Source organism: Mesoplodon mirus (genome assembly GCF_964341445.2).
Source record: "Mesoplodon mirus genome assembly, chromosome: 4".
Taxonomy (NCBI): domain Eukaryota; kingdom Metazoa; phylum Chordata; class Mammalia; order Artiodactyla; family Ziphiidae; genus Mesoplodon; species Mesoplodon mirus.
Window position 1 is genome coordinate 85,400,315 of NC_138979.1, and position 21,415 is coordinate 85,421,729.

General features: G+C 37.1%; 2 protein-coding genes and 1 pseudogene across 3 annotated transcripts in view; 2 read left to right on the forward strand and 1 right to left on the reverse strand.

Annotated features, from left to right (window-relative positions):
* Nucleotides 1-21,415, reverse strand: part of LOC309802505 (ankyrin repeat domain-containing protein 26-like) — a 120,679-nt pseudogene that overhangs the window by 64,123 nt on the left and 35,141 nt on the right. Inside the window, exons 15-17 of the transcript XR_014296162.1 lie at nucleotides 20,938-20,966; nucleotides 20,773-20,845; nucleotides 2,589-2,650 (exon numbers count right to left, since the gene is read on the reverse strand). The product of XR_014296162.1 is annotated as an ankyrin repeat domain-containing protein 26-like (transcript). The remainder of the gene's footprint in view (nucleotides 1-2,588; nucleotides 2,651-20,772; nucleotides 20,846-20,937; nucleotides 20,967-21,415) is intronic.
* LOC309802255 (ATP-dependent zinc metalloprotease YME1L1-like) lies at nucleotides 4,220-8,993 on the forward strand (the record flags this gene model as incomplete). Its single annotated transcript, XM_082617685.1, has 5 exons — nucleotides 4,220-4,377; nucleotides 5,327-5,389; nucleotides 6,517-6,629; nucleotides 7,489-7,644; nucleotides 8,872-8,993. 5 exons carry the CDS (start codon nucleotides 4,220-4,222, stop codon nucleotides 8,976-8,978), a joined length of 597 nt encoding a protein of 198 aa, XP_082473811.1. The 3' UTR covers nucleotides 8,979-8,993.
* Nucleotides 9,731-12,584, forward strand: LOC309802506 (ATP-dependent zinc metalloprotease YME1L1-like). The gene is made up of 4 exons (XM_082618107.1): nucleotides 9,731-9,862; nucleotides 9,954-10,027; nucleotides 10,669-10,755; nucleotides 12,221-12,584. The coding sequence occupies exons 1-4, from the start codon at nucleotides 9,796-9,798 to the stop codon at nucleotides 12,362-12,364; spliced, it is 372 nt and encodes a 123-aa protein (XP_082474233.1). The 5' UTR covers nucleotides 9,731-9,795; the 3' UTR covers nucleotides 12,365-12,584.

The window sequence follows — 21,415 nt, forward strand, 5'->3', positions numbered from 1 at the left end:
AAACCATGAAGTATGTCATGTTGAGCATAAACAGAACACTGTAGAAGCTGCTTCATTTAGGTAAACAAGGGCTTATAAGAATCTGTTATTTGATAAAATTTTTATTGATAGGAAAAAGAGTTGAATAAAATAGCGAAGTAGTAAGAAAAACTTTTATGTTTAAATAATAGCAGAAAATTTAAATATAGTTATGCAACTCTTCAAAAAAGTACAGCAAGCTTTAATAAGGGAAGAATAAGAACTTTTATTTATTAATCATCTAAATGTGCCAAGCTTTTCTTATGCACATTTTATTTTCTACATACAACAACAATGATAAAAGTCATTGTAAGGACAGTTACCCCACTTCCTGTTTCCTGGTCCTTCCAAGATGCGAGAGTGTAATGACGAACAGATGGGATCCGCTGCTCTCTCTGTCCAGAACGTCCCTCCCCTGGACCCTCACGTGACTGGCTCCTTCCCATCCTCCCCTTGGTAGCTTTTCTCACATGCAGATCTTTTCTGACTACCTAAATTCCACTCCCACCCCCATCCCCATCCTAACTACAAACACTCTCAATGTTGTCTGACGTAACATTCTCCATGTTCTTTGCCTCTCACTGTTGTGGCCTCTCCCGTTGAGGAGCACAGGTTCTGGACGCGCAGGCTTAGCGGCCATGGCTCACGGGCGCAGCCGCTCCGCGGTACGTGGGATCTTCCCGGACCGGGGCACGAACCTGTGTCCCCTGCATCGTCAGGTGGGCTCTCAACCACTGCGCCACCAGGGAAGCCCTCTCAATTTTCTTTACATGAAGGACTTAACAGTGACTTAAAAAGGATTCCTGTTTGGTTCCCACCACTACAGCCTAACCCCTCAATTGGTACAGTCAGTGTCTAACTGCCCAGTACATAGTTGGTATTCAATAACAGGAATTTATTTAAGATCAAAACATTTAAAATGTCGAGAGGACCTCAAGTACCAAAGCACTTGATACCTATAGGAGATCTCCGATAACAGTCTATAGAAACTTAACATACCCCAAGCTAGAAATCCACATGCCCGTTCTAATTTTCCTATTCTTAACACTACTGTCATTTTATTGTCCTTCAGGTTTTAAAAAAGTGCCCCAGCATTTAGTGAGTCACTAATTGCCACTGTGATCATTGTTTATTAGTTTCTGCTTTATAACAAAAGTGAATCAGTCATACATATACATCTGTTCCCACATCCCTTCCCTCATGCATCTCCCTCCCTCCCACTCTCCCCATCCCACCCCTCCAGGCGGTCACAAAGCACCGAGCTGATCTCCCTGTGCTCTGCGGCTGCTTCCCACTATCTATCTACCTTACGTTTGGTAGTGTATATATGTCCATGCACTGTGATCATTTTTGTCTTACATTTCTATAGCACCCTTTACAGTTTACAAGGTGTGTTCACAGCTCTTACCACATCTGTTCCCTACACATACCTGAGAAGTGGGTACCAGTACCATTTTTACGAAGGAGGTCATTGACGCTCAACCAGGGTAGACAAGTCTTTCCGAGATCCCACAGCTCGTGACAGAACCAGGATGCTACCATGTCTTTTGACTTTAAACACAGTGATGTATCACTGCAGCAGCTGCCTATATCTTACAGATCAGGCCCTTCTTATCTCTTTCCATAGCTGTCACCTTACAACAGGTCATCATTCCTTTATATTTACGTTACTTCAAGTATGGCTGCCATTAAGGTACTCAACACACACTAGTTATCCAAAATGGTGTGTACTTATTAAAACATCGCTAAACCTAACTTTTGTTATTATAACGCCACATACTTATTATTCCCCATTCTTTTGCTTCTCTTGAAACGTTCCTTGCAGATCTATTTGAAAATCCAAATGTAATAATACTTTCAAGTCTCAGGCACTATCTTTTTCAGGTCTAAGTGGTAAAAAACTACATTTCAACCTGTTTCTCTCTGAACCTCACTAGGAGTTTTACACATCCATATGTACCAAAGAAACATATATTTGCTTGGGAGACTGGGACTGACAGATACACCCTACTATATATAAAATAGATCAATAATAAGGACCTCCTGTATAGCACAGAGAACTCTACTGAAAACTCTGTAATGGCCTATATGGGGAAGGCATCGAAAAAAGAGTGGATATATGTATAACTGATTCACTTTGCTGTATATCTGAAACTAACACAACATTGTAAATCAACTAGACTCCAACAAAAATTTTTAAAAAAAAGAAAAGAAAAAAGAAACATACATTTGGCCATAGGCTGACCTGGAATAATGCTTCAGTTTTTAGATAAATTTAACTTCAGAACCCAAACTGATTCCTTATGGCTTCTAAGCCTTGGTTTTTGCTCTGTGCTACACTGGTTTCATTAGGTGAATCTTGCAAATTAACAAAAGTGCACTATGTGGTAGTTATTATACTTAGCACACAATTATTTAATTAATTACAGGTTAAAAATGTAAGGAAAAACTTTTGATGGGCAAATGCAAAGGTGAGGAAGTAAAGTCAAAGCACCCCCCCTTTTATGTTTTAACATCACTGTGCTTATATTTTAAAATAAAAAAATAATAATAATAATAGAAGACAGTACCTCAGAATCCCAAGGTGATTCTATACCTTCCTCTTCTCCTAATCCTAATGCTGACATCATATCTGTAAAATGCAGCCACAGATACATTAATGAGAACATTTACTACTATGAATTTTAAATACATATATGTCTATCTCCATCCACAAATATTTAAATAAAATAAAGTAGCAGAAAAGAATTTCAGAGGGGTGAGGCATTTTCAGGAAGAAAAAGTTGGTAGTAGTTGGGATACTTCTGAAGAAACGGAGCAAAAGAAACATACTTAAAAAGAAATGGAAAAAAAAAAGGGCTTCACTGGTGGCGCAGTGGTTGAGGGTCCGCCTGCCGATGCAGGGGATACGGATTCGTGCCCTGGTACAGGAAGATCCCACATGCCGCTGAGCGGCTGGACCCGTGAGCCATGGCCGCTGGGCCTGCGCGTCCGGAGCCTGTGCTCCGCAACGGGACAGGCAACAGCAGTGAGAGGCCCACGTACTGCAAAAAAAAAAAAAAAAAAAAAAGAAAGAAATGGATAGTATATTTGGATCTACACACTTTAGATGTTTTTAGACTAGCCTTTAAGAATAGAAAAAATTCATAAATATTCACTAAATTACCACTCCTATTATTTTTCTGAGCTCCATCAAAAGAAGTCAAATTGGGCTTCCCTGGTGGCGCAGTGGTTGAGAGTCTACCTGCCGATGCCGGGGACACGGGTTCGTGCCCCGGTCCGGGAAGATCCCACATGCCGCGGAGCGGCTGGGCCCGTGAGCCATGGCCGCTGAGCCTGCGCATCCGGAGCCTATGCTCCGCAACGGGAGAGGCCATAACAGTGAGAGGCTTGCATACCGCAAAAAAAAAAAAAAAAGAAGTCAAATTCTTATGATCTGTTTGCTCCTGTGGAGCACATTCAATATCAGTATCGTTTCCTTTTTCCTCAATTTCTGGATTTGTTGCTCCTTCCTATAAAAACAAAACAAAACAAACACCTCATTCCAGAAAACATCATATTCACTCATTTGGTCATTCAATCAATCAGTAAGACCACAAACATTTACTGGATCTGGCAAATCATAGGCACTATCCTGGGAGAAAAGCTGGAAATATAAATAGAAGACCGATTCTGCTCTGTATTCCAGGAGAAGTAGAGCTACATGAAAACAAGTAAGAACAGCAAAGTATCATTCAAAAGCTCTACAGTTGATGTGAACAGAGTACAGGAAGGGCACACAGGAAAGAGGAGTCAGCTGTATCTGGGTAGCTCAGGAAATGCTGCAAAGACAGGTCTGTGTCTTAAAAGACACACACAGTGTAGAGCGAGGACGTGAAGGGGATTCTAGAAAAGGCAGCCTGAGCAAAAGGACGAGGCGTGAAACAACATAACAAGTCACGTGGAAAACTAGAACACAGTTACCGGGAATGGTATGGAGAGACAAAACTGGAGGATCAGAGCCAAACCAAAAAAAGCAAGTGTCCTCCTAGAACATGAACTTTCTCCTTCATGTGATGGGGATCCACTACATAAGTAGAGGTGTTACATCTTCACAAATATATTTTAGAAAGGTCACTCTGGCAGCAACGTAAAGATGAACATCAGGGGAGCAAAACTAGAAAAGAGCATTTCAAAATTATAAGTGAGAAAGTAATAGGAAATGAAAAATGGTAAGCAGGTAGAAAATACTGAACTTGATGAGCAACAGGATGTGGTGATTTCAGGGAGGGATGGAGTCCAGGATTTTTCCTGCTTTGGTATTTCAGTGATGTTATCTACTAGGATGGGGAAGACAGATGACAGAGTAGCTTACAAAGAGTCAGGAAAGAGGAAAGCATCAGGGACAATGTCTTCAGTTTGGGGCATAACAAATTTGAGGCACCCAGGGGACTTAGAGGAAAGATTTGGATAAATGCATTTGGATTAGTAATAGATAAACTTATTCAGGAAAAGCATATGATGTTAAGATAAATATCTGTAAAATATACTAACCTGGTATAATTAAATGATGCAAACCTATGCAGAATTCTGAACTTTTGAAAATATAAACAAGACTGGGGAAGAAAACTATGAGATTCAATTTTTCGATTATATATTGCAACATTTGTTTAAGGATATAAAATATACTCTTTCACGAATATGTGCAAATATTCATTTCCTGGATATCATAGCAATAAGCATTTTTAAGTTTAATGAAAAGATTTAATTGTAAAACACCAACTCAAGAGACTACAAGAACACTCCTTTTCAAAAATTAATCTGAAAAGACAAGTTTGAAATTGTAGAAGAGAATGTTTATGTGATTATGGAATTATAAGGCATTTTTAAGTACTACTATGATGTACGAAAGAAATATAAAACCCTATTTTGAGTGTTGCTGTATATCAAAAAATTGTTTCTTAAAGTCATATAAGACATTCTGGAAGTCTAGGAGCAAATAATTTGAATTGGTAAACTTGAAAATGTTTTTCAAAAATTAGTCGGGGACTCAAGCTTTTTGTGTCAGGTCATCTCTTCCTAACAAGAAAAATTATTATGAAGGTATGTAACCATGGATGACTTGGTGATTTATTATTAACACTTTTATTGAAGTGCACTGGCATTTTAAGAAAACAATTAGAGATGCCTTATCATTTTGGGCATTAAAAAGATCAATCCCTTTTCTTTGCTGTTAGTAAGATTAACGATAAACAGTTTTGCATAGAACATTTCTACATGTGTGCTGTTTTAATTTTCAATGAATAGGTCCTTTTTTTTTTTATAATAGTTTTAAGCCCAACGAAGCAGTTATCATCATAGGAGCCACAAACTTCCCAGAGGCATTAGATAAGTAAGTATTAAAATTTTTGTGATATATTCTAGAATAGTGATGAACTTTAAAAATATTGTGCTAAGTGAAGGAAACCCATCACAAAACATCACATATTATATGATTGCTTTTATATGAAATGTCTAGAATAAGCAGATCCATAGCAACAGAAAGGAATTTAGTGGTTGCCAGAGGTTAGGGAAAATGGGGAATAACTGCCAGTAGATTTGGGGTTTCTTTCAGCTGGAGAAGAGAGGGAGGGGGTAAAGATTCTGTAAAATTAGATTGTGGTGATGGTTGGGCAACTCTGAATATATTAAAAACCACTGGGTTACACTACCAAACGTAAAATAGATAGCTAGTGGGAAGCAGCGGCACAGCACAGGGAGATCAGCTCGGTGCTTTGTGACCACCTAGAGGGGTGGGATAGGGAGGGTGGCAGGGAGGGAGATGCAAGAGGGAGGGGATATGGGGATATATGTATATGTATATCTGATTCACTTTGTTATACAGCAGAAAATAACACAACATGGTAAAGCAAATTATACTCCAATAATGATGTTAAAAAAAACAACACTGGGTTTTCGACTTCAAATTCTATGATATGAAAATTGCATCTCAGTAAAGCTGCTAAAAGAATCTTCTCACAACTTAAACATCACAAAGCTTTTGGGTCGGGGGTAGAGAGGATTTTTAGAATAAAATTTACTATAGTTTAAAAGTTTTATTGGTTTTATTACATAGAAGTTATTCATACTTTCATTTGATCTAATAGTTGGTTCTTGCCTAAGACTCTAGTTTAACATTTTGTACTTAATAGCAGTAAGATGGATGTGTAGCTCTCATAATAGGTTGCTGTAGAATTATTTGTTCCTTGACTGGCCGACTTGCATGTCTTTGTCTCTGAAGGGTTGTATGCTATCTAGATGCACACATTTATCTATATGAACCTTTGTTCTGCCTTCTGGTTATTGAAACTGTTCTTTGAGCCACGTTTTATAAGGAACTAATCTGAATATTTATGTTCAAAATAAATATTGGTTGCCATTGTCTTTCCATCTTCTCTTTAGGATGTCAGTCCTGTTTAACTTGACCTTCAGCACAGTCAGCTTATTAATTTATATTTTCTTTTTGTATTCTCCCTTTAGCGCCTTAATACGTCCTGGTCGTTTTGACATGCAGGTTACAGTTCCCAGGCCAGATGTAAAAGGTCGAACAGAAATCTTGAAGTGGTATCTCAATAAAATAAAGTTTGATCAGTGTAAGTCTTAATTCGATGATACAGACATTATCTCCATAAAATGGTAATATATCAATCCACCCTGTTTGTGGTCCTTACTCAGGATGTCTTAAAAGACAAATTCCTTTAAATGTCTAGTTTTCTCTCCTCTTGTTTGTCCATAAAGTCCATTTCTCAATGAACATGTGTCCAGAGATTCTGTCATTTTGAATCCCGATTCTAAAGAAAGTTTTCTTTTGAGTACTTAGATAATACTTGATGAAATCTATGTATAAATGTTTCTTTAGATGAATGTAAAATATAAAATCATATAAAAAGCACCTGTATATTATGAGCATAGTACCTCATGATATAGTCACTTTGGGGCCAAAAGAGGGGAAGCAGACTATAAAACAAAACACATGGAAATATTATGGAACTACCTGAGTAATAAAAGCAGCTATTAAAGCTGCAGTATTTTCAAAGATATCTGAATCAATTCTTAAAACCAAGTATGTTTCTGATAATAAGGGGGGCTTTTATGTCCAAAGTTATTTCAAGATGAAATTCTGAAAACAAAACGTCTATGTATGTGCTTTTTCAGTTTGTGGTTAGGCCATAATTAAAGGTTTGTAAATCGTTATCTGGCAACTCTACCTTTCTCTGTTTATCACAAAGTTATTTAAATATAAGAACTTTTGTGATTTGTCCCAATGACAATTTTAATGGTGTGTTTACTAGCAGTTTTGGCTTTTTCCCCTTAGAATTTAGTGAAGTAAGCTTTTGTAAAATTACAGTTCATGATGGCTATCTCCTTTTTTCATTTGCAGTGTGAGTTCTTTATGAAGAGCTTTTTATTAGCTCTTCTGAAATTTTAATATTGTGTCCTGTCTGCATATAGCTGTTGATCCAGAAATCATAGCTCGAGGTACTGTTGGCTTTTCTGGAGCAGAGTTGGAGAATCTTGTGAACCAAGCTGCTTTAAAGGCAGCTGTTGATGGAAAAGAAGTGGTAACCATGAAGGAACTAGAGTTTTCCAAAGATAAAATCCTAATGGGTATGTTTTCTTTCTTTTTTTCCCTATCTTATACTGTTCATTATGCTAGAGAAAAAAATCTTTTTTTTTAAATTGCCACTTGGTAATTTTTGGTTTAGTGGTAATTCACTCTTTTTTAAAAAAATTTTATTTATTTATTATTGGCTGCATTGGGTCTTCGTTGCTGCATGCGGGCTTTCTCTAGTTGCGGCAAGCGGGGGCTACTCTTTTTTTTTTTTTTTTTTTTTTTTTTTGTGGTACGCAGGCCTCTCACTGCTGTGGCCTCTCCCGCCGCAGAGCACAGGCTCCGGACGCGCAGGCCCAGCGGCCACGGCTCACGGGCCCAGCCGCTCCGCGGCACGTGGGATCCTCCCGGACCGGGGCACGAACCCGCGCCCCCTGCATCGGCAGGCGGACTCCCAACCACTGCGCCACCAGGGAAGCCCGGGGGGCTACTCTTCATTGCGGTGCATGGGCTTCTCATTGTGGTGGTTTCTCTTCTTGTGGAACATGGGCTCTAGGTGCGTGGGCTTCAGTAGTTGTGGCTTATGGGCTCTAGAACTCAGGCTCAGTAGCTGTGGCACATGGGCTTAGTTGCTCCGCGGCATGTGGAGTGTTCTTGGACCAGAGCTCGAACCCGTGTCCCCTGCATTGGCAGGCGGATTCTTAACCACTGCGCCACAAGGGAAGTCCGAGAAAAAAACTCTTAATTTTGAGAGAAAGTTTATAAAAAAGAAAGGTATAGAATCATGCAAATATATACTCTAACAGAGCAACACAGTTTGGCCTGTTACAGAACAAATATATTATAACTTATGTTACACTCTTTGGGGGGCATGAGTGCCCATGTCTTTCCTCTTGTCTGATATTGCTGATAAAAGAATAGTTAATTTTACTGTTTTTCAGAATTTAATTTTTATTTTAAATCTTGAATTGCCTTCAAAACAGGTTAGTTATGATATTCCTGTTAAATTAGAAGTTTATTTTCTAGAAATAGAATACAGCTTTTCCTTTTGATATAAGGATTAAGATGATAGTTTTTACAGTTTGGTTTTCAGTTGACAAATTATGGTTTACATGGGTTGTAGAGTGGAATCTACTCATTTTTTAAACTTTCAAACTTTTAAAATATTTATTAATGATATTAAATCATATGACTCTAAGAATGACTTTGAGACAAAGGAGCTTCATTCATTTAAATATACCTTCTTAATGGAGTATTTTACTTAAGTAAATTTTTATTCTTAGGGCCTGAGCGTAGAAGTGTGGAAATTGATAACAAAAACAAAACAATCACAGCGTATCATGAATCTGGTCACGCTATTATTGCATATTACACTAAAGATAAAATATAATTCTTAAATATATAGTTGCTCTTTTCCCCTCGAAAGAAATTATGTATCATAGTGACTGGTTCAATAGTTTTTCTAAGTTTTTTCTCATTGAGTACAAGTTTCATTTTCATATCTTTCTAATTATAGACGTTTATTCTTATTTATTTATGTCTTAAATTTTATTTTTGGCTGCGTTGGGTCTTCTTTGCTGCACGCGGGCTTTCTCTAGTGGACGCGAGAGGGGGCTGCTCTTCATTGCGGTGCGTGGGCTTCTCATTGCGGTGGCTTCTCTTGTTGCAGAGCACAGGCTCTAGGCGTGCGGGCCTCAGTAGTTGTGATACATGGGCTCAGTGGTTGTGGCTTGCAGGCTCTAGAGCACGGGCCCAGTAGTTGTGGCGCACAGGCTGAGTTGCTCCGCGGCATGTGGGATCTTCCCAGACCAGGGCTCGAACCGTGTCCCCTGCATTGGCAGGCAGATTCTTAACCACTGCACCACCAGGGACGTCCCTATAGACGTTTTAAACATTTTTGTGCAACGAGGGACAAACAGTTGTATTGCAGCATTAACTACTTACTATTTATAAACTGCACTTTTGCTTTCCTCATTTTATACATAGCTGGTTTGGTAATCAATCACCATGACCATCTCTATTAAATGCTGCTGAGCTTTCAGCATCATGGTATTAAGTAAGGTCATGAGAGACAAATGATAATTCAGCTTATTAATGTAAGTGTTTCAAAACTGTGTCTGTGTTTTCTTTGTTTTCCAATTGTCTAGGTGTACCTGTTGCCTGAAAATGATCGATGGAACGAAACTAGAGCTCAGCTTCTTGCTCAGATGGATGTCAGTATGGGAGGAAGAGTGGCAGAGGAACTTATATTTGGAGCTGATCATATTACAACAGGTTGGCTGTAAAGAATAGCTTTGGTTCAAATTGTGTTTGTTGGTTCAAAGATTTTTTTAACTTGAGTTTTATGTATATTTCAAAATTTTAGGTGCTTCCAGTGATTTTGATAATGCAACCCAAATAGCAAAGCAGATCGTCACCAAATTTGGAATGAGTGAAAAGGTAATGGCTAATTTTAATCCTTCCTCATGTATCAAATGTTGATGTGCCAAGTGTCTCTTTGTGAGAGAGGATTCTCATTATAAATTGATAGATTTTCCCGTCTCATTCCAAATGGATTTAACAAAGCTGACTCTAAACTAAATGTCATTTTCTGAGAAATGTTACATACTCTTTCCATTCCAGCTGCTCAAACAGTAAGAGTTATTATTTCATGAATTAACCAAATAATATAAATTCTTTAGCTTTTTTTATTCATATGACATCGAAGACCTTCTTGTTGAGCTTGCTTACTTTGCCCTTTCCACATACTTCACGTTCCTACATTATCACTGTGGCTCCATAAAGCAATTCCAGTACTCTGTGAATTGTGGATTTCTGGACTAGAATAGCTGCTAAGGTTTTCTAAGAAGGTACTCAGAACGATACTTAGGATTTAAAATTTTCCCTCTTGCTCACACTTTTTAGTATTCTACTTTCAGAAGAATAATGAAGTTTTTTTGCCCTCAAGGGCATTTTTATATTGTATTTTTTCTTTGCCCCCATGATATGTATTTTCTTATGTATAGGATAGTACTTCCTCTGTTACATACATTAGTGTTGGAGGTTTTTCTGTTGGATTTCTTTCTTTTCATTGATTTTAGCTTGGAGTTATGACCTACAGTGATACAGGGAAACTGAGTCCAGAAGCTCAATCTGCTATTGAACAGGAAACCAGAATCCTTCTGAGGGTAATGATCTTTTTTTAAATGTTTATTTATCTATTTAGTCAAAATGTGCCTAAATATTTGGGTGCTTGCAAAAAAACTAAAGTTCCTCTGTTTTATAAAGTTAATAGGTGCACCGTTGCTGCCGTGATTAACTATGTCATAGACTGGATCTTTGACATAGACTGGAACCCCTGATCATAGACTGGATCTTTATTTTATTCTGGCCATAGGCTAAGAACAATTTATATACATACATATATATATATATATATTTATTTATATATATATACACATATATGTATATATATATTTTTTAAAATAAATTTATTTATTTTTGGCTGTATTGGGTCTTTGTTGCTGCATGTGGGCTTTCTCTAGTTGCAGCGAGCAGGGGCTGCTTTTCATTGCGGTGGCTTCTCTTGTTGCTGAGCATGGGCTCTAGGGCACGGGCTTCAGTGGCTGTGGTGAGGGGCTTCAGTGGTTGTGGCGTGTGGGCTTAGTTGCTTCGCGGCATGTGGGATCTTCCCGGACCAGGGATTGAACCCGTGTCCCCTGCATTGGCAGGCGGATTCTTAACCACTGTGCCACTAGGGAAGCCCAGAACAATTTACATTGTGATTTAAATATTCAGTTCTTCTTTAGCTGATATATTTCTAATATTTTATGTATTTTCTTTAATTTGATTATTTTACTTGGACATGGTTATGCTCAAAATGTCTAGTAATTGTATTGTGTTTATATGACCTGTGCTTCTTGGTGTTGGTAAATTCACTTTTACATTTTCCACCCAATTTTATAAGGACAAAAATATAATTCGCTAGTAAAATATTGGCATAAACATTGTACAGGCGAATATGACACTGCCAAAAATGAACTGTTATTACTGCCGTTATTCATAAGCTGATAAACTTAATTCAGACTCACCTTTGGAAAGAGAGTTGAAGGATTTAAATGAAAAGTTCAAGGTGGGTTGCAAAAAAAAAAATCAAATGTATGGAAGTCAGGGATCACCTCTAATGATATTGTATTACAGTATTGAGAGGTGAGTGTGTTACCAAGTAAAAGAATGGAAATTATATCTTTTCTGGCCATTCTAGATTGAGTAAATTGGTGAAATCTCAAGAGGCAAAAGGAGCAAACTCCCTTTCCTTTTAGCACGTATACTGAAAAGAGAAATAGATTTCTGTGTTCACAGACCTTATTTAGAAAGCAGATGAGTACAGTGTATACTTTTATTTCTTAAGTAGCTTTTTGTTTAAGTAGTCCTCAGTTATCTCTATGATAGACTTTGAGGTTAAAAATGTAACATTTGAAAGTATGAAAGAGTTATCTTTAGGGAACCAAGCTTTTAAATGCATTTATCTTTCATAACTAGAAGTCAATAGATTTTATAGTTTTTTTAGGGTGCATAAAGGCTTTTTATCTCATTGAGGGTTTGTGCTTCTCCTAAGGTTTCTGCCTCTTACATATCTGCTTTGTATTTCAGGATTCGTATGAGCGAGCAAAACATATCTTGAAGACTCATGCAAAAGAGCACAAGAATGTAGCAGAAGCTTTATTGACCTATGAGCCTTTGGATGCCAAAGAGGTTCAGATTGTTCTTGAGGGGAAGAAATTGGATGTGAGATGATAGCTCTTGATGCATTGTTGGTTTTATTGCAAGACCATAAGTAGCACTGCAGTAGTCGTATTTTGCAACACTTTTCTCCCATTCTTGGTATCACTCAAGGGTGTGAAACACTTTGTCAGTCTTTTGTCACATTTATCTAATTTTGATTATTCTCATGATGGACACCTACTGCAAACAGCAATTTATTAAAGAAAATAAAGAACTATCAGGATTGAAAACAGCTTGTTTGAGAAATGTCAATCAGTTATTAAGTTGAAAATAAGTAATGATTTTATGGTTGGTTACAGTGCTAGATGTGAATAGAAATTGTGCCTTTAGCTCTTGGGAAGTATTTTTACTTAGGAAAATAAAATTCTTGAAGGATTGTCTTTATTTCTAGATAGTACCATCTTTATCTTTGATAAAGAAATGATGCTATTTGGCTATTGGTAAATCATATTTCTACATACATCAGTGGAAACTTCATTAAGATGCACTTAATTATGATCTAGATTGACCATATATAAAGTGTTTTTTTAAAAATCTAAGAGTAGAGAATTGTGAACCTACAGATACAATCGGAATTTAAATGATTATTATAAGCTTTATAAAATGCAGCTTGCATTTTCATGGTCTTTTTTTTTTTTAACATTACTATCACTCTGAAAATGAAGTTTATTTCAGAGCAGCAGCATTTTGTTAAATAAACAAGTAACACACCTCAAATTATGAATAACTATGTAATTATGCTTTGCGTTAAAACCAAAATAAAACCAAAAACCCAGTCCCATTCAGAGTGAACTTTTGAATTATGCTGTGTTAGAAATGGAAAGTTGTGTTTATTTTTCAGTCAGATTTTGTGAATATGAATGTGTTGTTACAGAATTTACAGATGACTTTATTTAACTCAGTAGAAAAATTATTTTAGAGCATATTGTAGTGGTTTTACAACCATACTACATTCTTGAAGTGATTTTATTAAAATTACCTACAGTTTTCTAGTAACTTTTAAGCTGTATATGGTCTTCATTGAGGTTGGTAGAGGGAGCTTGCTACATGATATTCTTGCCCTTTATTTGGGTAGTTTAAAATTTTGATGTACTTTCAAACTTAGAGAAACATTACCAGAATAATACAAGGAATTCTCATATACCCTTGATTCTGATATACCAGTTATTTTCATTTGCCCGTTTTTTATTGCCCCTGCTTCCTTTCTCCCTTCCTCCTCTCTTCCCTCCCTCCCTCCTTCCCTCCCCTTCTCTCTGTGTTTATATATATATGACTATACATGTCTTTGCGTGGACACGTTTTCATTTGTCTTGGTAGACTTCTAGAAATTGCTGTGTGATGTGGTGAGTTTCTGTTTAACTTGTTAAGAACCTGATGAACTGTTTTGAAAGTAACTATATAATTTAATGTTCCAACTACCAGTGTATGAAGGTTCCCGTTTCTCCATATCTTGTACAGTGTTTCTTATAGTCTTGTCCTTTTGACAAAGCCAACCTAGTGGGTATGAAGTAGAATCTCATTGTGGATTTAATTTACATTTCCCTAGGACTAGTGATTTTGAACATCCTCTGCTAGGCTTTTGGTCATTTGTATATCGTCTTTGGAGAAATGTCTGTTGAAATCCTCCCTCCCCTCTTTGGGTTGTTGTCTTCTGTGTTGTAAGAGATCATATATTCTAAAGACAAGTCCTTTATCATATGGATCTTGTTTTTTTTGTTTTTTTGTGTTTTTTTTGGCGGTACGCGGGCCTCTCGCTGTTGTGGCCTCTCCCATTGCGGAGCACAGGCTCTGGACGTGCAGGCTCAGTGACCATGGCTCACGGGCCCAGCTGGCCGCGGCATGTGGGATCTTCCCAGACCGGGGCACGAACCCATGTCCCCTGCATCGGCAGGCGGACTCTCAACCACTGCACCACCAGGGAAGCCCAATCTTGTTTTTTTTTTTAATCCAGTGTGAAAATCTCTGTTGTTTGAGTAGGGTGTTTAGTTCATTCATATTTAATATTTATGTAGTGGCTTTTACATCTGCCATTTGCTATTTGTTTTCTGTTTTTCTCGTATCTAAAGAGATCCCTGTGTTCCTCTTCTTCTTTTTTGGCTGCACAGCATGGCTTGTGGGATCTTAGTTCCCCAACAGGAATTGAACCCGGGCCCTTGGCAGTGAGAGCACGGAGTTCTAACCACTGGACTAACAGGAAATTCCCTGTTCCTCCTATTGTGAGTTATGTCTTAGCAGTTGCTCTAGGGATGACAGTACGCATTTATCACTCTTGATCACAGGCTCCTTCAAAATAATACAAGTTTAATTCTGTCAAAATGTAGTAAATTTGTTGCTTTCTTACCTACTTCTTGGCCCTAAATAGCAGAAAGAAGAGGAGAGGTGACCTAGAGAACCTCAGTCTCTCCACTGGGAATTGGAGTAGCCTCTAATTTTAGCCACAGAAGGTTTTCCTCAACTGTATATGTTGGGATTTTGCAAAAATCCTGTTCTGATGAACCTCCAGATGAGATTGGTGGGAGGAGTGAGTGGTGTGGCTCTTACTCCTTAGCTGCCCAGAATGATTGTCATCTCTGAAGTGGTTATAGGGAAGTCGTGTCCATATCCCCCTCCCCGACCCCCCACCATCCCATACCTCCTCCTTTTAGTTTAGTGTATATTAGCAGGTTGGGCTAGAGGAATCAGCTGCTATGCGGTTGATTTTTTTTTAACCCTTTCCCTTATTTGCCTTTTACTCCTCCCCTTAATCTAAAAGCTCTGTTTAATGCAACTGGAAATCTTTATCCTCCTCCCTCCCCCTTCCTTTATATATTGAGGCTTTGGGGTAGGAGAAAAGTGCACAACCCACCACCCCCCTTCCCCTCTGCATTAAAATTCCTTATTTACCCCTTTTCCCCTTCACATTTCGTCCCACTCCTTTTCTGGCAAAAAGGAGCCTTTTCCTCTCTGTGACCCTAAGAGCATACTGCACAAGGGAAATCGCCCCCATCCAGATGTGGCTCCACTCTTCATTTCTCTTGTCTTCTGCTGCTCTTTTCCTGGTGCTCTTTTTGTCGGTGGGGTGTGGGTAATAGAACAGCCATGGGCTTTTGGGGACTTAAAGTTAAAGCTGTTTGTTTTTTCCTTTTCATTTATAAAAACACTAAACGTTCAATTTCAGAGAACCAAAAATCCCACCTTCCCACAGAACACTACTAAGGGGCATGTCTTCTGCTCCATACCTTTTCTGGTTTTCTTTCTCTCTTGTTAATGCTTTTAAAAACAAATGAGTTTTTTTATATAAATAAAGTTTTTAAAGTGTGAAAAAAAAACAAACACAAAAGAATTAAGAAAATGGTCATAGGAACATACATATTGATAATTACCTTAAATGTGAATGGATTAAATGCTCCAACCAAAAGACACAGGCTTGCTGAATGGATACAAACACAAGACCCATATATATGCTGTCTACAAGAGCCCCACTTCAGACCTACGGACACATACAGACTGAAAGTGAGGGGATGGAAAAAGATATTCCATGCAAATGGAAATCAAAAGAAAGTTGGAGTAGCAATACTCATATCAGATAAAATATACTTTAAAATAAAGAATGTTACAAAAGACAAGGAAGGACAGTACATAATGGTCAAGGGATCAATCCAAGAAGAATATATAACAATTATAAATATATATGCATCCAACATAGGACCACCTCAATATACAAGGCAACGGCTAACAGCTGTAAAAGAGGAAATCAACAGTAACACAATAATAGTGGGGGACTTTAACACCTCACTTGCACCAATGGACAGATCATCCAAAATGTAAATAAATAAGGAAACAGAAGCTTTAAATGACACAATAGATCAGATAGATTTAATTGATATTCATAGGACATTCCATCCAAAAACAGCAGATTACACTTTCTTCTCAGGTGCGCACAGAACATTCTCCAGGATAAATCACATCTTGGGTCACAAACAAAGCCTCAGTGAATTCAAGAAAATTGAAATCATATCAAGCATCTTTTCTGACCACAACACTATGAGATTAGAAATGAATTACAGTGGAAAAACATAAAATACACAAACACATGGAGGCTAAACAGTAAATTACTAAATAACCAAGAGATCACTGAAGAAATCCAAGAGGAAATCAAAAAATACCTAGAGACAAATGACAATGAAAACACAACAATCCAAAACCGATGGGATGCAGCAAAAGCAGTCTTAAGAGGGAAGTTTATAGCTATACAAGCCTACCTCAAGAAACAAGAAAAATCTCAAATAAATAATCTAACTTTATACCTAAAGGAACTAGAGAAAGAAGAACAAACAAAACCCAAAGTTAGCAGAAGGAAAGAAAACATACAGATCAGAGCAGAAATAAATGAAATAGACACAAAGAAAACAATAGCAAAGATCAATAAAACTAAAAGCTGGTTCTTTGAGAAGATAAACAAAATTGATAAACCATTAGCCAGACTCATCAAGAAAAAGAGGGAGAGGACTCAAATCAATAAAATTAGAAATGAAAAAGGAGAAGTTACAACAGACACCGCAGAAAGACAAAGCATCTTAAGAGACTACTACAAGCAACTCTATGCCAATAAAATGGACAACCTGGAAGAAATGGACAAATTCTTAGAAAGGTAAAACCTTCTAAGACTGAACCAGGAGAAACAGAAAATATGAACAGACCAATCACAAGTAATGAAATTGAAGCTGTGATTAAAAATCTTCCAACAAACAAAAGTCCAGGAGCAGATGGCTTCACAGGTGAATTTTATCAAACATTTAGAGGAGAGCTAACACCCATCCTTCTCAAACTCTTCCAAAAAATTGCAGAGGAAGGAGCACTCCCAAACTCATTTTATGAGGCCACCATCAACCTGATACCAAAACCAGACAAAGATGTGACAAAAAAAGCAAATTACAGACCAATATCACTGATGAATATAGATGCAAAAATCCTCAGCAAAATACGAGCAAACAGAATCCAACAATGCATTAAAAGGATCATACACCATGATCAACTGGGATTTATCCCAGGGATGCAAGGATTCTTCAATATACACAAATCAATCAATGTGATACACCATATTAACAAACTGAAGAATAAAAACCATATGATCATCTCAATAGATGCAGAAAAAGCTTTCAACAAAATTCAACACCAATTTATGATAAAAACTCTCCAGAATGTGGGCATAGAGGGAACCTACCTCAACATAATAAAGGTCATATATTACAAACCCACAGCAAACATCATTCTCAATGTTGAAACTGAAACCATTTCCTCTAAGATCAGGAACAAGACAAGGATGTCCACTCTCACCACTATTATTCAACATAGTTTTGGAAGTCCTAGCCTCAGCAATCAGAGAAGAAAAAGAAATAAAAGGAATATAAATTGCAAAAGAAGTAGTAAAACTGTCACTGTTTGCAGATGACATGATACTATACATAGAGAATCCTAAAGATGCCACCAGAAAACTACTAGAGCTAATCAAAGAATTTGGTAAAGTTGCAGGATACAAAATTAATGCACTGAAATCTCTTGCATTCCTATACACTAATGATGAAAAATATGAAAGAGAAATTAAGGAAACACTCTCATTTACCATTGCAACAAAAAGAATAAAATACCTAGGAATAAACCTACCTAGGGAGACAAAAGATCTGTATGCAGAAAAGTATAAGACACTGATGAAAGAAATTAAAGATGATACCAACAGATGGAGAGATAAACCATGTTCTTGGATTGGAAGAATCAATATTGTGAAAATGACTATACTACACAAAGCAATGTACAGATTCAATGCAATCCCTATCAAATTACCAATGGCATTTTTTACAGAACTAGAACAAAAAATCTTACAATTTGTATGGAGACAAAAAAGACCCCGAATACCCAAAGCAGTCTTGAGGGAAAAAAACGCAGCTGGAGGAATCAGACTCCCTGACGTCAGGCTATATTACAAAGCTACAGTAATCAAGACAATATGGTACTGGCAGAAAAACAGAAACATAGATCAATGGAACAAGATAGAAAGCCCAGAGGGAAACCCACGCACCTATGGTCAACTAATCTATGACAGAGGAGGCAAGGATATACAATGGAGAAAAGACAGTCTCTTCAATAAGTGGTGCTGGGAAAACTGGACAGATACATGGAAAGAATGATATTAGAACACTCCCTAACACCATACACAAAAATAAACTCAAAATGGATTAGAGACCTAAATGTAAGACTGGACACTATAAATCTCCTAGAGGAAAACATAGGAAGAACACTCTTTAACATTAATCACAGCAAGATCTTTTTTGATCCACCTCCTAGAATAATGTAAATAAAAACAAAAATAAACAAATGGGACCTAGTGAAACTTCAAAGCTTTTGCACAGGAAAGGAAACCATAAACAAGATAAAAAGACAACCCTCAGAATGGGAGAAAATATTTGCAAACAAATCAACGGACAAAGGATTAATCTCCAAAACATATAAACAGCTCATGCAGCTCAATATTAAAAAAAAAAACCAATCCAAAAATGGGCAGAAGACCTAGATAGACAGTTCTCCAAAGAAGACATACAGATGGCCAAGAAGCACATGAAAAGCTGTTCAACATCACTAATTATTAGAGAAATACAAATCAAAACTAGAATGAGGTATCACCTCACATCAGTTAGAATGGGCTTCATCAGAAAATGTACAAACAACAAAGGCTGGACAGGGTATGGAGAAAAGAGAACCCTCTTGCACTGTTGGTGGGAATGTAACTGATACAGCCACTATGCAGAACAGTATGGAGGTTCCTTAAAAAACTAAAAATAGAATTACCATATGATCCAGCAATCCCACTACTGGGCATATACCCAGAGAAAACCATAATTCAAAAAGACACATGCACCCCAATGTTCACTGCAGCACTATTTACCGTAGGCAGGTCATGGACGCAACCTAAATGCCCATCGACAGACGAATGGATAAAGAAGATGGGGTACATATATACAATGGATTATTACTCAGCCATAAAAAGGAATGAAATTGGGTCATTTGTTGAGATGTGGATGGATCCAGAGACTGTCATACAGAGTGAAGTAAGTCAGAAAGAGAAAAACAAATATCGTACATTAATGCATATATGTGGAACCTAGAAAAATGGTACAGGTGAACTGGTTTGCAGGGCAGAAATTGAGGCACAGTTGTAGAGAACAAACGTATGGACACCAAGGGGGGAAAACCGCAGGGGGCTGGGGATGGTGCTCGGATGAATTGGGAGATTGGGAATAACATGTATACACTGATGTGTATAAAATTGATGACTAATAAGAACCTGCTGTATATATGTGAAAAAAGAGACAAATCAAAGAAAAAAGCAAGAAATGTAAAAGTGAAAGTTTAAAGCCTGTTTCATCACAAGCGTCCCTTTATCATTTCACATCCATGACCTCTGTAAATGGTTTAAAAGTGGTTCTCAAGTGTCACCTGAGCATCCCTGGAGTCCCAAGACTCAACCGTTCAAGGTGTCCAAGAAGTCAAAACTATTTCACGATAACAGTAAACGTTATTTCCATTCTCATTCTGTTTTAAGTGTACAGAGCAGTTTTCCAGAGACAAGATATGTGATAACGTCATACTTCTAATGGCTAATAGAATGTATGATTGTGTGTGCTTGTATTTTAAATTTTTCAGTTTTATTTTCCAATACAGTAAACATCAGTAGATACAACCTACTTAAACAAAAGTTCCTTGGAATTCTCAATAATTTTTAAAAGTATAAAAGGATCCTATATCTGCATCATAAAAAATAACAAACAAATAAATAAAAGGATCTTAAAGCCCAAAACTTTCAGAATTACTGTTTTACAAGATTGTGTCTATCAAATCGTCATTAAGGTATGATTACTTTCCCCCACTTTTAATAATCAAAGACCACACACACACACACACACACACACAGAGTCTGCTAATCAAAACATCTGGTTGGCTTAAGCTCATCCGTGTAACACCACTAAAATGAAATAATTAAAGGTGAAATACAATTGACATGTTAGCAAGTGAAGCTTTACTCTAGGTTAAGGTCAGAATTCAAATAAGCATTTTATAAAACTGGAAAAATCTTAGAATCTAATAATTTACCTCTGAGAATCCCTAAGAAGTACAGAGATTCCAAACTGAGAACTTTAGGGTATTGAAACATACATAGAAACATCAGAGTTAAAGCTTACATTTTAAAAATATCTTTTTCTTATGCTTGTAAATATCTTTTTTTCAAAACATGGATACCAACAATAACATGTGCCTTATTTATGTCAAATCCTTCAATTAAACTTGCAAAAACAAAAGAAAAAAGAATTAGGAATATGAAGGCTGTGAGCGTTTCAAATATTTTAGTGTACCTCTTTCCAGAGTGAAATTTGCACTGCAAAATTTACCTGATCTGGATGTTTGTAAATCCTTCATTCCTACTGTTTTACTAGGAACAGAATCTTTCACTCCAACTGCAGGCTGAATGGGTTTTGAAACAAGTTGATTAATAAATAATGTACATTTGATACAATCTGTAGTTAATAATTCAAGACAAAAATATAAGTTTTTACCTTCAAGTCAGGATATTTTCCAGGAGAATCTAAAAGGCAAAAGGGACATAGAATCAATTACACATAACTATGAAAGCCAACTATATATTCATACAGTTAGTACTGAGCAGAATCCTCATGCTTGGCCTTGGCAGTGAATACTTTAGGTTTTGGTGTTTTGTTTCTTGGGGGAAGTTAGGACTGCAACAAGACAGACATATGAATCCACTATAGATACTGAAGAAAAAATAGGAGTACAGGTTTAACAAAACATGCAGTTAAGACTTCAAAAGGAAGATTATGTTCCAAAAGCCTTTATAAAATAGAAAAATGCACATGTACCAATGTGAACATGCTGATTGATGAGGAGAAAAGTGATCTTTAATCAGAGCAACAAATCATGACCCCGAGAAGGTAAATGTGAAAGCTGATGGTAAAATGCAACAGCATATCTTGAATGCAATACAGCAGCATCATTTACACCATTATACTACAAGTA